Source organism: Typopeltis vanoorti, chromosome 15 (genome assembly GCF_054136105.1).
Source record: "Typopeltis vanoorti isolate ZY-2024b chromosome 15, IOZ_Tvanoo_1.0, whole genome shotgun sequence".
In the NCBI taxonomy this organism is placed as follows: domain Eukaryota; kingdom Metazoa; phylum Arthropoda; class Arachnida; order Uropygi; family Thelyphonidae; genus Typopeltis; species Typopeltis vanoorti.
In genome coordinates this window covers 55,705,719-55,721,800 of record NC_143563.1, presented here as the reverse complement: position 1 = coordinate 55,721,800, position 16,082 = coordinate 55,705,719, and the positions used below count along the sequence as shown (strand labels likewise).

Here is a 16,082-nt window from a genome sequence, read left to right as displayed (position 1 = left end):
ATAGTGTGGGTTCGACGGTCGATTTTCTTGAGTTTACGAGATGAAAAACCCGAATTTCCAGGAGAAAAATCCTGCTTGCCTGTGCCAGAGATTGACAAACTCGTTAATCGGTCAAAAAAAAAGGCTTAGAAAAAATTTGTTTTAAACTTCTTTTTCCTGTTCGAACTCTATGTGAAACTTTTTAATTTATTTTTTCATAAAGTAAAATCAAGGGCATGAGGTATACACAAGGGAGAGTTATATTGAAGTAAATGTGGTACATCAGTTACAGAACAAGTGCGTAAATGTAGATGTTCTATGCTTTGATTGTACAGAACACTGATTAGATCAAAACTTTACTATGGGTCCCAAGCTATACTTCAACCAAGGAGGGTACACTGCTATGGCTAGACCCTATTCACAATCAAGCCATAAGAATTACAACTAGAACATTTTGCACATCACCTATTGCTAGTCTGTACGTCGAAGCAAACAAACAACCTTTGTCACTTTGATGAAACAGTTGTCTCTGGTATACATAACTAAAATAAAATCCCTGCATATCAATCTTTCAACCACAATTTGAGAATCTCTACAACACTTGACAGAAGAGTGCCATAAAATCACTTGGTTTGTGGATGAAACTCTCCTACAAGCTCTAGAAATTGAGGCAGATAACATAGCTCAGATAATACTGCCAAATCCAGTTCCACCATTTCAATCTTACATGCAGGCATGTAGCTTTTCTTTTAGCAGGCTACCAAAAATTTCCATTCCTGCTGTCATCCATCAGCATCTCTTCAAAGCTTATAAAACCGAATACTCTGATTTTGTGCCTGTCTGCACAGATGGCTCAAAATTGGAGGACCTAGTGGGATCTTCTGCCATCTTTCCAGGCACCATAATATCCAGACAAATCCAACCAGAGTGTAGCAGTTTTACAGCAGAGCTGTAATCAATAGACTTTGCATTAAAATAAATTAGATTCCATCTCTTCCAAAGGTGCATGATGTATTCAGACTCATATTTTCTTTCCAGGCAATAAAAAGTCTAGAACTCAACATCCAGTACTCTTCGAATTCAACGGCTCCTCTTTCAGTTATGGAAGCTACACCTTGTTCGCTTTTGTTGAATTCCAAGCCATGCTGAGATTAAGGGAAACGAGGCTGCACATACTGCGGCACGGTCATCTTATTTCTTAAACATCCCTCATCGACAGATTATATAAACTGTCAACAATCTTTAAGGTAGAGGCATTACACTGTGTGCAATTCTTACTCAGTTTCTCATGCCGATTTCAAATGCTTAATTTTTTGCTGTCATGTATAGTTTTTGAGAAACAAGTCTACACATTTTTATGTTATAAAACGCTATTAACAGTATCGTGCATGTAGAATGAAAGTCAACTAGAATGACTGTCCTAATTCCTTCTGTTTATAAGATGAACTTAGTGTTTCCTGTTTCGGATCCCAATAATAATCTGCTAACATTGCATGACTCCACTTCCCCTTATACCTTCCATGTTCTTAATCTGCTGAAACCTCTCACTGTGTTCATTATTTACACCCCTAAGATTTTCTGGGAACAAGTCTAGATGCAAGTCCAGAAAGTGTGTTTTCAGAGACATCTTACATTCCATATCATGATATGTTGTTTAGAACATAGAAAAAACGATTTCTTTGTAATCTGAAGATTTGTGGTTGCCTGAAAAGTTTTCTGCAACTAACTTAAAAATGTGTCCATGCATTAGCTTCTTTTTGGTTTAGAATTAGTTCAAATTTGGAATCGTTTATTAACAATATTATTTGTGGTCCAGTGAAAATACTTTCCTTTACTTTTGCATCACTTTTGGAAATTTTTGTTTCAAATACTGAAATCCTGCTTCTTCCTGATTCATTGCTGTCACAAAGATTTTCATAAGTCAAAGTTTGATGTGAAGTGGTGGCAAATAGATTTTTCTGTCTACCAGTGACGCATGTTTAACATTCTTTTCTCCAGGTGTGAAATGTGTACACAAAGGCCACTGTTTGGGGCAGAGACTGCTCCAAATTTGGGAAGCATTAATCCTTGGATCTTCAGGCCAAGACCACCGAATTTAGCCCATAGGGGATGCTGTTTAGGACTCTAGGCCTGACTTTCGTTGCCTTTCTTCAGCCTCACTTGTGCAGTGTTAATGTTAGTGCACATTGTTTTTTGTGATCCTTGCTGATTAACGTAACATTGCTGAAATATAGAAAATTATTCGTTAGTTTTTGTAATTAATATTTTGGTATATGTTATTTCCTGAAAAATAATTATTTCTACTTAGTCTAGCCATAAATATTGTTATATCTTGAACAGCATATAAACCTTTTAACCTATTAATAAATCATTTACAACTTTCAGCACATACAAACCATATAGCAGCACTCTGTTCAATTTTCCCCCTTTTGCCTTCATGCATGTGAAGACAAAAGTCTGTGAAGCCCCAGACTTTTGTGGCCTCACAAAAGTCTGGTGGTGGCGCACACAACATATGCTAGGGTGTCATTTCTTGTAGGCTACTGAAGCTCTGATAATTTGAAGTCCAGCCTGATTCAGATTGGGACTTCGATGTGGCCAATCAGATGGTGATCTGGTACACTTGCCTCCAACTGCTGTTGTATAGTCCTATCCTTGTGTGCAGGGATACAGGGACTGAGTCTTGTTGGAAGATCCACTGCCTACTGTGAAACAAGGTGTTGTTCAGGGGGCCATACCCCAGGTTCCAGCATGGTGTCTTGATGCACTTTGGCAGAGGTTTTGATTCTTTTCTCCAGAAATGCAACTTGGAATCCCCCACCAAACCATCACTGATGTGGGGTAATGATCTCTTTGAATCCTGGTTGCAGGTTTGTATTGTCATACATAGCCTATTGTGGTTTTATATTACCAGACTTTTTTTTTTTTTCATTAGTGTGAGACATTCAGTGGATAATAACCATTTTGAATAATTTATTTGGGGTTCATCTTCCATCACTATGGCATCTACAAGTACAAAGCATAAATCAAGTGATTCTTGTCAAGTTTTTAATGAAAAGTGGACCAATTTTTGACAATAAGCGAGTGTGTTTAATTTGTCGTGAATCAGTGTCAGTATCAAAAGAATACAATATAAAATGACACTATGAGACAAAGCATACTTCCAATTTTGATCACCTTCAAGGGGGCTGCTTCGTGTGGACAAAGTGAACCACCTCCAAATTGATTTAAAATGCCAGCAGGGTACGTTTAAAAGGCAGAGGAAAGAGAGCGAAGCATGCGTCAAAGTAAGTTATGTAATAGCTGAAAAAATTACTAAAACATCAAAAGCTTTCTTGGACGGCAAATTTGTGAAAGAGTGTCTCATCGCTGATGGGGATATTCTGTGCCCAAATAATAAGGAAGTGTTTAAAAAACAGAGTTTGTCTGGGGTAACTGTAGCACAACATGTCGAAGAACTTGCCAATGACATTGAAGGAACTTTAAAAAAACGCTTTTCCGAATTTACATCATATTCATTTGCTTTAGATGAGAACACAGATGTGAAGGATGCATCACAACTGGCTATCTTTTTCTGTGGCATTGATCAACAATTCAATATGACAGAAGAACTGCTAGCGCTCGTACCTAAAAGGAATGACGAAAGGCACTGATATTCTTGAAGCTGCCAAGAAAACGCTCGAGCGTTTCGACCTCGGCTTAACCAACCTTAAGGGTGTGGTAACTGATGGTGTCTCTGCTATGGTGGGAAAGAACGAAGGGTTTGTTGCGCTACTACGGAAAGAACTGGAACTAGAAGGAAAAGATTTTGTCCATTACCACCTGTTTAATCCACGAGAATTTGTGCACGAAAACTATTGGATTTGAGAATCATGAAAGTTATTGTGACTGTCATCAACATTGTTAGGGCAAGAGGATTGAAGCAACGTCAATTCCAAGAGTTTTTGGCCCAAGAGTGCGAAGCGGATTATGGCAATGTGGTTTATTATAGTGATGTGCGTTGGTTGAGCAGAGGGAAGGTTCTTAAAAGTCTTTGACTTAAGGAGTGAAATACAGCAGTTCATGCAAACCAATGGGAATCAGATTGTGGAATTTAATGATCCAAAGAGATGACAGACTTTGCCTTTGTGACCGACATCTCGTTGCATATGAATGACCTAAATACGCAGCTACAATCCAAAGATCAACTGGTGCCCACTCTGTTTGATCACATCAAAGCTTTTGTGGCCAAGTTCAAACTTTGGGAGGCACAACTCACAAAAAAAGACAACTCATTTTCAGCTTCTCGCCGAGTCCAACTGTTCGTCTGTTGATAAATATGCTACAAAATTAGCCATGTTGGGAAGTGAGTTCAAAGAGAGATTTAGTGATTTTCATAACCAATAGTCTTCTTTAGATTTATTTTCAATGCCATTCAGTACAAATGGAGCTGCTTGAACCCCAAAACAACTCTTCTTTGAGAGAAACATTCAATGTGCCCTTGCTTACAAAGACTACATTTTTGAGGACTCATTCCCTAATCTTCACCGGCATGCTTTGAAGATGTGTGCTTTATTAGGAAGTACATACTTATGTGAACAGTTCTTCTCCAGAACAAAGCATCTTGAAGTCCAAGAGAAGAACTCGGATTACGGACCAACACCTCGAGAATACTCGGCACATGGCGTCTTCCAACATTGATGCCAACATTGACAAGCTGGTCAATTAAAAACGTTGCCCATTGACATTGTAGATAATGAATATTTTCTTCATTAAATTATCTTTTCTCAAGTATTGATTGTATTTACTTATCATGAATCTGACTCCTACCTACACTCTTAAAGCTGAGTTTGTTGATTTTTATAGGATTTTATGTAAAGTATCAAGTGCACAGCGTTCCTTGTGAATCTGGAAAGCATCTTATAGTTCTAAATACCACAGTATAGTTAGTGACCTGTGGGCTTCATTGAAATTTTTAATGCGGCCTGCACTGTCTTAAAGATTGAAGACCTCTGATCTAGGTCATATACCTGATCATTTTGACACACTCTTCAAAGAAGAGGATATCTGTTGTTCGTGAAGTGCCTGATTTACCACTCTCACTCCCAGGTCATCAGTTAGTACACGTGACATGATTCTCTGTAAAATGTTCATCTCTTGAGATGTCACTTTCTGCATTTTCAGGATTTATCGCAGAGGCCTTCACACCCCTCACTATTACAATTACATGGTTCTCATAATCTTCCCATTGCATGCTAACCTGTACTACTAGACCTCTCTCTAAAACAATGTTGGCTGTGCACTGCACCACTGATGGTACCGGTCTAACAATTCTGGGCAGCACAATGGTGTGCAGAAGTTGTAACAGTATTTATGGCAAGACTATATATGTCTGGTAATCATTTCTTACTCTGCTGATTAGCTCTCCAACAAGAACTAAATTTTCCTTTTTCATTGTGTCAGCTGGCTTCTCTAGTGCCCATTTCTTCCTTGGCAGAACCTTCTGTGGGACATTATGCACATATAGGACTCATTGTCTAGTTTCCCATTCTGATATTTTTGTCAGCATTACTCTGCTTGATATTCCTGCCATTCAAGAAAATTTATCCTTATATTTGGTGTTGAATACTACAGCTACTTCCTCCTTTTCCTGATTGTTATTGCCTGAATATACATCTTGTATTTGTTGCTTAGAAAGATCTCAACTATTTTTGTCTTTTTTGTTTTGGTAACACCTATTATGTCGATCTGGTACTTATCCAATTCTTCTGCTAGTTTCATTTTTTTTTTCCATTGTTGCTTACATTAATATTACCAATCTTGAACTCTGGTGCTGGGATGTGTTCTGGGATTTGTTTCCAGTAGCTGACTTTGCGCTGTTTGCCTTAGTTCCATGACAAAAACAACGGCATCCTTGTTTAACTAGGCAGTGCCCCAGCCGGCATGAAATTCTTTCGTTGTGTCATAATTTTTACATTGTGGTTTAAGCTAGTAAGAATGCAATTTGTTCAGCTAAACCCTAATTACTAACTTCCTATTAACAATTTTCCTCCAAATCAATCTGTTATCTGTCAAGGCTCCAACATGATGAGATCTTATGTTTCGGTCTTCTAAGGCACTTTTTACTATATCAATCCACCTATATCTTCCTCTGGGTCTTTTTCCTGCCAACCTGGCGACAGAACACTTATCTTTTGCTAATCTTTCCTCTCCCATTCTGTTTAAGTAACCATACCACCTGAGATTAGCTCTGCTAACACATTCCTGGATATTAACAATATCAAGTTCTTTCTCGTTATCCTCATTTTTTAAGATAATATTGCCATTGATGCCATCTGTTCCCACGCGGTTAGCCTAGTGGCTATACTCTTCGCAACCATATGCCTGGGAAAGGAGTGTCCTAGGTTCAATTCTAGTCGACAATGTGAGGAGCTTAATGATCTTCTTTAGCCATAACCAAGTTAGCCGGTCTTGGGTGTGGACAGCAGGGTTTTTTCCATCAGTTTATCTAGGGTCTTTCGTCCCTCAAGTAGACCAACTGTCCCCGTGAACACACAGGCTACTACAGTCATAGCATATAGTACAACAAGGAAGGCAACTGGAAACTGCCTTGCTCATAATCATTTCCCTAGTATGGTAGCATATAGCTATTCCCACCAGCAGTATAGTTGAGGGAATAGAATACAAATAGAGCCATCTGTTCATGTCTCTAATCTTTCTCAGGACTCTCGTATCTGTGGTCTAGTCTTTGGTTTCATTTCTAACCCAGCTCTCAGATCCATAAGTTAAAATTGGTTTGAAATACTGTCTTGTATACAATTAATTTAGTGTTTTCACTAATTTCTCTCTTATTCCATATAAATTTATTTACTTAACTTCCTACCATATCAGCTTTGTTGATTCTGTTGTCTATTTCCATATTTAATTTGCCATCTTCACTAAAAATTGTTCTTAAGTTTTTTCCAGACCTATAGAATTTAAATACAGATTATGTTCTAATAATTTCTTGAATATTTGGTTTTAGGAAAAAATTTGATCTTAGTACCAATTCTGTTCGATGTAAATTCAGCCTTTTCTTTACCCTTTTTTCAATTTCTCTTGTTTTAAGTATTATTACCACATGTCCAAGCCATCTCAATCTGCTTGCTCGAAAACCTCATCAACTAGAAGTGGGGATCTATAGAGTTCATATAGTTCTTATGCCATCTTCTCCATTCACCTGTTGTGTTATCTCTTGTGCTTTGATTTGATATCATTAATCTTGTCACTTAACTAGCTTTGTGAATATTTAGTAACTAGCAATTAATTTATTCATTGGTCAAATTGTCTGAATACATGAAGTATAATATAGGTGAAAATAAAAGGATATGTATTTTCTTGTGGTACTATAGTGCGAGTAGATTTTGCTTATATTCAAATTGAAAATTTTATTAGCTCATGAATTAGATCTATATTTTGACTTTTAGTTCAAAAAATCCAGAAGAATCTGAATTAGAAGATACACTAAATCAAGTGGTAAGTATATTTTTCCATAAGCATTATATGTAACATACTGTATTTTATTGATGAGTTCCTGTTGCTATATAGAAAAAAGAGCATAAAATGGCTTCACATTGCATTTGAAAAGAACCAGAAATTTGAAATATTTGAGGCAATTGAAATCTTAAAAGCATTAATGCTTTTAAAATTTCTTTTTTAAGATTTAAGATGCCCAAGATTGTATTCTTGTAATTTCTTGGTTGCTTTTCAAAACTAAGTTCCAAAAGCAAACCACACTTTGGCTATAAAATCAATGAATACTTTTAATTTATATTGCTATTTCTATAATGAGAACATTTTATATTTTATCGAGATGTAAGTTATCCACATTAACTTATTACTCTATAATCAACACTGCGGAAGAAAAAAATATCATGACAACATATAATTTTTTAACGATACTTGTGACATAATGATTAGAAATATATACATGTTAGCACAAGAATAATGTTTAATTTGCAAATATTTCGGTCTGAATATTACAGACCATCTTCAGTGGCTACATAGGAATAGTTTTAAAAAACAAAGTGGAATATGAACAATTGATCATTCATACATAGAACGCGCCGTGTGATGTCATATCGCTAAGTATCAGAAGAGTAAACATTTTTAAAAAAACATAATTAAAGACATTAATTCAGAAATTCATATCTTAAATAACATGATACTGATTAAAAAAATAAATAAAATAAAAAAAAATTAATGTGTTATCCTGATTAAACTTTCCCAAATTTTTGATATAGATATACAGTCACTACGATTCAAGTTAGGACGTTGAAGTAAGGCCTCTACACTTTCTTTAGATAAACATTCAAATTTGTAGCGGCATCTGTGTAGGAGGAGAGTCTTGGACCAAAGGATGTTGTCATTTGTTTCTAATCCATGCTGAGCTAATCCAGATTTCTCAGGTTTGTTGTGTTGAATTGATGACTGATGCTCTTGAATTCTTTTTTTCTATGGAACATCCAGTTTGTCCAAAGTAAGAAAGATTACAATTACAAGGAACTTGATACTCACCAGGTAGAGACAAGGTTGAGCGTTTATCTTTAGATGAAGGAAAATGGGTGGATAATTTGTTAATAGGTGTATAAGTGGCTGTTAGATTATATTTCTTTAGAATTCTCGAAATTGGTTCTGAAATCCCAGAAATGTAAGGAAATGGAACTCAACGTATTGAATCTTGGTTGTTCTGTGTTGGTTTGTAAGAATCAAAGATGTTGTGTACGCTTTTCGGAGAAGCCATTTAGTTTCATGTGATGTTTGATAGTCGAAAGTTCCTTTTGTAATAAGTGAGAAGTTGAACAGCTGGTTTTGGCTCGTCGGATTAGACATTTTGTGACTCCTGTTTTTTTGACAAGGGTGATGAGCAGATTCTTTGAGAATATAACGACCTGCAAAAGTTGGTTTTCTGTAAACTGTTGTTGTAAGAATACCAGAAGGTGAACGGATGAGAAGGAAGTCTAAAAAGGATAACTTGTCTTTTTCAATTTTCTTCAACGTCCTAACTTGAATCATAATGACGTATATCTATATCAAAAATTTGGGAAAGTTTAATAAGGATAACACAATTTTAAAAAAAAATTTTTTTTTTATCAGTATAATGTTATTTAAGATCATTATATGAATTTCTGAATTGATATCTTTAATTATATTTTTTAAAAAATGTTTACTCTTCTAATACTTAGCGATATGACATCATGCGGCACGTTCTATATATGAATGATCAATTGTTCGTATTCCACTTTGTTTTGTAAAACTATCCTATGTAGCCACTGAAGATGGTCTGTAATATTCAGACCGAAATATTTGGCAAATTAAACATTATTCTTGTGCTAACATGTATATATTTCTAATCATGACAACATATGTTACCATCATAAAGTAATTTAATAAAAATTTAACATGTTTTTAGGTGCATTTTGCAAAAAAATGTTTATGGCATTTTTTTTCCATTCTTGCATTATACATAACCTTAGTCTGGATTCTGATTGAACAAATTTAATTGAAATTTGGCATTTGGAATCCTTGAAGCAATTTGTCAGAACTCTCAATTTTTGTTTTAGTTGGACTATTTTTGGAGGAACACAAGAGTAAAAACACATCAGAATTATAGGAATTTTTCTTCTGGTTTGAGATTCAATAATGAATAATTTTATTTTCTTCAGTCTTAGTCTTGAAGATGGGTTGAAGGATATTTTCTTGCTGTTTTTGTTGGCAAAAAATAAAAATAAAATTTTATTTTTATTTTTTGAAATTTAGTGTTTAGAGGATTTCTTAACTACTCATTTCAGTTTGATATCGGGAGACAAGACAGTGCCTAGAGTGCAGTTCTTTGGATATCATCATCATATTCCTGTTATATACCCTCAAGGGGTGTACAGGATATGATAGTACTACATGAAAAATTTACATCATTAATAACTTACTATCTACAGTTTTCCTCCAAATCAATCAAGACTTCAATATTATCAGATCTTATATTTCTGCCTTTTAAGGCACTTTTTTTGTATCACTCCACCTATATTTTGGTCTTCGTCTGGGTCTTTTTCCTGCCAACCTGGCAGAGAACACTTGTTTTGCTAATCTTTCATTCTCAAATTCTGTTTAAGTGGCCATACCACCACCTGAGATTAGCACTTCTAATGCATTACTGGATGCTGACAGTTCTTTCCTAATATTCTCATTTTTAATATGGGGACTCTCATATTAAAGGACTCTCATGTCTTCTGTCTCTAGTGTTTGGTCAAGTGTCTTACTTCTGACCCAGCTCTCAGATTCATAAGATAAAATTGGTTTGAACACTGTCTTGTATACTACTAATTTAGCGTTTTGTCTAATTTCTGTCTTATTCCATATACATTTATTCAGTTGACTTCCTACCATACCAACTCTGTTGATTCTGTTGTCTATTTCCATATATTTAATTTACCATCTTCACTAAAAATCATGCCTATAGCTGAAATGTTTTACTTGTTCTATAGCTTCTCCATTCACAATGCAGTTGATACTTTAATGTTTCTGCCTATTTTCATTGTCTTTGTCTTTTTAATGCTGACCTTCATACCATATCTATTACAACAGTTATTCAATTTAGTCAGGGAATCTTGCAGAACTTGAAGCAGATTTATTTAGAAGTATAACAACATCTGCATAAAGCAAAGAGCTGATATTAACATCTTCAATTTTGATATCAGGTTTAATACCACTTTCGTTCATAATGTGATCCTTGTAGATAATCTCTTGGCACTTTGTTATTTTCCCATGATTTCTCAACTATTCATCGGGAAGTGAAAATCTGATCCTGACAGCATCTATTTGGCCTGAATCCAGCTTCTTCACCAAGCTTCCCTTCCTCAATCCTTCTGAACTGTTTCTCAAGCCTACTTGCATAAATCTTACCAGGAACATGCAGTAGAGATATACCTCTGTAATTCTCACATTCAGTTTTATTTCCCTTTTTATGTATGGGTGCAACGAGAGCTCTACTCCAATCATCTGGGATTCGTCCCCCTGTCCAGGCCTTCTTAACTGTGCAGTGCAGCCACTATAAGACTTCTATACCTCCATGCATGAGCATTTCTGATTGAATATCATCTACTCCTGCTGCCTTTCCACATTTCAGGCTTTTGATGACTTTTTCTACTTCAAGTATGGATATGTATTCCTGATTGCATGCCTGGTCAGTTTTTTACCACTGTTCTGTCATCACTTCTTGTTTCATTTAGTAATTTTTCAAAGTAATTATATCATACTTCAAGGATATATTTTTCTCCATTTTTCATATCACCTTTAGCATCTCTAATTCCTTGTACAGCACTCTTTCCTACATTTCTGAGCTTCAACAATCTCCAGAATATCTTGTCACCTTCTTGATATTTATTTTCTATGTTCTCACCAAAGTCCTCCCATTACTTTTGTTTAGCTAGTTTCACAGTGTTTAGCTTTCTTACATTTGTCTCTGTATTCTGTAAGAGCACAAGCTGACTTAATTGCCAGGAACTTTTAATATGCTTTCTTTTTTTCCTTCACTGCCCTTTTAACTTCCTGTGTTCACCATGGATTCTGATTTTGCTATCCTTGCAGACAACCTCACCACATGCCTCTCTGGCAGAATCAATCAATGTTTCCTTCAGAGTTTGCCACTGAATCTCCAAGGTTTGATTCCTGTTCTCAAACTTTCATTTTTTCTTCAATAATCTTTGTGTATTTTAGTCTGTAGTTCACATCTGAGAGCTGCTCAACTTTTATTCACTTTAAAACTTTCTTACATGTTCTTTTTTTCAGTATGAAATTCAATTTTATCCTGCTCAAGACAGTGGTGATCACTTCCAATTTCAAATCTTCTATACACTCTGGTGTCCTGTGCCAGGGAGGAAACATCACTATCAACAATAACATAGTCAATGAGACTTTTCTTATTCCTTGCCTTTTCTCTTCATGGGAATTTGTGCACATTTTTATGTTGGAACACTGTGTTAGTGATAACCAGTCCATGTCCTGAGCAGAAATATAACAGGTATTTGCCATTATTGTTAGCTTTGCTCTTTTCTCCAAATTTTCCCAAAATATTTTTGTATGTCTGACAATCATTTCGTACTCTGATATTTAGATCCCCAACAAGGACCAATTTTTCATTGTGTCAGTTGCTTTCTCTAAAGCCTCAAAAAAGTTCTTCACTTCTATGTTAGTAGAACCTTCTGTGGGACCATAGGCACAAATAAGTCTCATTGTCCAGTTCCCCATTCTCATATTTGTCTGCATCATTCTACTTGAGATCGCCTGCCATTCAAGAAGATTAGCCTCATATTTAGTGTTGAATACTGTGACTATCCTTCTTTTCCTTGATTGTCATTTCCTGAATATAACATTTTGTATTTATTGCTCAGAAAAATCTCACCAGTTTTTGCCTTTTTTGTTTCAGTCACCCCTATTATGTCGATTTGATACTTATCCAATTCCTCAGCTAGCCCCCATTTCTTTGCCATTCAGGCTTCTTATGTTTATACTACTGATCTTGAACTCTGATGTTGAATTGGGGTGTGTTTTAGGATTTGTTCCAGTAGCTGACTTTTTGCTGTTTGCCTTGGTTCCCTGGCGAAAACAACTCAGGCCTTGTTTAACCGGGTGATGCCCAAGCCGGCATGAAATTCTGTCATTGTACCATTTTGATATTTTGGTTTAAGCCAATAAGAATACAATTTGTTCGGCTAAATCCCAAATTGCCAGCCCATTCTCGTTTGTTCAGTACCCTGTTAGGTAGATACCTAACAGGGTGCACCACGAGAAGGTGAGGATTGGACATTAGTTCAGAAGCCCTGGTCAGTTCTCTGCATTCCTTTAAAGTCTATGTGGAGGTCTCCTCTCAGTTATATAGTTTTGACCCTTAAGCATCCCATTCTTTGGATATTAACTCATTAATATAAGAATGCTGTTACAAACCACAGTTTGATAATTTTTTGACTTGTTTAAACCATACACAGCACATATGAGATATATATACTGCTTGGAAAGAAGTCAACAGACACCATAGTATGCTGAATAAACAGCCACAACACCCACCCACCCTTATTAAGATGTAGCATTTCTTTCTCTGCAATGACTGGAGCATTCCTATGAGGCATAATTTCCACAAGCGTACAATAGCGATCAATTGGTATTTTGGACCATTCTTCGTGTCGGCATGTAATGAGATCTGGGACTGTTGTGGGGCAGAGTCACTTGATCTCACCTGACACTCCAGTTCATCCCACCAATGTTCACTAGAGTTGAGATCAGAGCTCCGTGGAGGCTAATCAGTTGTGCTGCTGTTCATGTCCACAAACCAAGCAGTTAGTGCCTTACGACACAATGCATTGTCTTGCTGAAAGAGACGATGGTCAGTTCCATTGACACACCTCAAAGTAGGAAGTATTGCATTGTCCAGAATGTTCAGATACGTCTGTTAGTGTTCTTGGTAGCACAAACCAGGAAAAATAGATCCGTACCATCTCACCGCCACATCCAAATTTCATAGTAGACTATGAAATTCGGAGGTCATCTTCTACATATTTAGTCTGGCACCACTAAAGACGACGCTGCATGTTGGTTTGGGTAATGTGGGGCTTGCATATTGTGGTCCTTCCATGGAAACCCATGTTATGAGCTTTGGTACTGAATGTTTTTGTGCAGATTTGTGTGTCAGTCGATGCCAGAAACTCTGCATTCAATGTAAATTTTGGACCATTCTTCCCAAAGGGATAAAAAAAAAAAAAAAAAAAGTCTGACTGTTGTTGGGTGGATGTGACCTTGAATGCACCTGACCCTCCAGTTTATCATTATTTTTATAGTTTTATTTTTATATTATCATTTAACATATTATCTTTCAAAGTACTCTACAGTCACATTTGGTGAATCTGGAGGGTCGTCCACTTCTAGTAGCACTTGCATTTCTATCTCAGTATGGTATCACTGATTGTTGACCAGGGAATGGCCTAGTTTGCCAAACATATAAACCTGCAACATGGCATCCCATTACAATGTCTCTTTCAAACTCCATCAGTTCCCTTCTCACACCCATTTCACCACTTTCCAAGCAGTATATTCATCTGTTCAGTTTATTTTTAGTACAGTATAATGTCAGATGTTTGCCTCTTAGATTTAACTAAAGTACAGTCCATTTGTGGCTTTTTTTTTTAACAGTATTCTTAAATTAAGACAAACAAATACAGCACATCACAAATGGCTTAAGAACAAAATTCCAACTGCTTTGCACTCTGCTTTCACAGCTTAAAGCATCTTCGGAGGGAGGAGAATCGAAATCTGATTGATTTTGGAAGTGCCAAACGCAGAAAATCTGCCTGTTGCTTAAATGGTAATCAAGACTTCCATGCTTCTGCTTTTCTGACAGCCAGATGTTCCCATTATGACATAATCTAAAGATAAGATTTTGCAATTCAAGCATGGATGACTGCAGCAAATTATTTCATACATTACCAAGAACATTTTACTCCATACCTCCTGGTCTTTTGCCAGAATTAAATAGTTTTGATGCTAGCAACTATTCTGGTCTTAATGGTATCCTCCCATTTCTATTCAAAACTTGCTCTAGAATTAACACCTCTTATATACCATTCTCTGGTCAGGAAATGAAAATAAGCATGAGGCAGGTGTAGGTTTCCTGCTAAGTAACAAGGCCTGTCAGGCAATGATAGGATGCAAACCAGTTAGTGAAAATAATGGTTGCAAGATTCAGTGCCCAATCATTTAATATCACAACCATTCAAATGTATGCGCCAACTGCAGAGAGTGCAGATGAAAACATTGAGAAATTTTACAGGGATCTACAACTAGTAATTGATGAGGTGCTGAAGCAGGATATATTCATCATTGGAGGAGACTGGAATGCAAAGATTGGCAAAAATAACACAGGATGGGAAAATTTGGATATGGAGAAAGAAATGAACGTGGAGAGATGCTTCTGGAATTTGCCACAGATAACAACCTGATGATTTGCAATACCAAATTCCAACAAAAAGATTGTCGTAAATGGATGTGGCACTCCTTCGATGGCAAACACAGGAATATGATCGACCATATATATAGACCAGAAATGGAGAACCTCAGTTCAACAGTGCAGATCATTCCAAGGAGCTGATATTGATTCGGACCACAGTTGAGTGATTGCGAATATAAGACTAAAACTGAAACAGAAGTACAAAGGAAAGTTCCAAAAAGCTAGAGACATCTCAAAACTAAATGAAGACAAGCTAAGAACAGCATATCAGAACATATTGGAAACTAAGCTTAAGACCGCAAGTGAAAAACAAAATATAAATACAAGAGCAGAACAACTGACTACAGTGCTAAAAAAAAGCAGTAGAGGAAGTAATTCCTGAAAGAGGAAAAGATCAACAAGAAATGGATAACTCAGGAAACCCTAAAATTGGTACAAGAGAAAAGAGAACTGAAACTTAAAAGAGATGATTCAGAGGCAGCAGATGAGTTATACCATCAAAAATGCAATGAAGTACGAAAAGCAGCAAGATCTGATAAAGCTAAATGGTTGGAGGACCAGTGCAAAGACATTGAACAGTACTGTGGAGAACAAAACTAGAGAGGTCTACAAATTTATAAGAAATGTCAATAGGAAGTGGTAAACAAGATCAGTAGCAGTCAAAGATGAAAATGGTATTGATGGACAAGACAGAAATCATACATAGATGGACAAGATATTGCAGCGAACTATATAAAAATAAACTAAATGATACTGCAACAGAAGTAATCCAAGAACTAAAAGCAATCTCTCCACCAGCAGAGATCTTTGAAAATGACATCTTGAAAGAGGAGTTGAATAAGGCTATAAAACATCTCAATAAGAGTCCTGGAAATGACAACATAATAGGCGAGATGCTAAAATATAGAGGCGAATCAGTTGGAAAAGAAATACATTAGCTATGTAATGAAATATGGAGATCAGGATATGTCCCCGAAGAGTGGAAAAAATCAGTCTTGGTTGTTCTTCATAAGAAAGGCAGTCTTTAGAATGCACCAATTACAGAACTATTGCATTAATGAGTCATCTTCGCAAAGTGCTGATGAAAATATTA

At 36.2% G+C, this 16,082-nt stretch overlaps 1 protein-coding gene across 4 annotated transcripts in view; it reads left to right on the top strand.

Moving 5' to 3' along the window:
• Positions 1 to 16,082, top strand: part of Cul1 (cullin 1) — a 371,162-nt gene that overhangs the window by 242,287 nt on the left and 112,793 nt on the right. For all 4 annotated transcript variants that reach the window (XM_090405682.1, XM_090405683.1, XM_090405681.1 and 1 more), the window contains one exon: positions 7,425 to 7,473. In XM_090405682.1, coding sequence (XP_090261808.1) covers positions 7,425 to 7,473 — 49 coding nt within the window. The remainder of the gene's footprint in view (positions 1 to 7,424; positions 7,474 to 16,082) is intronic.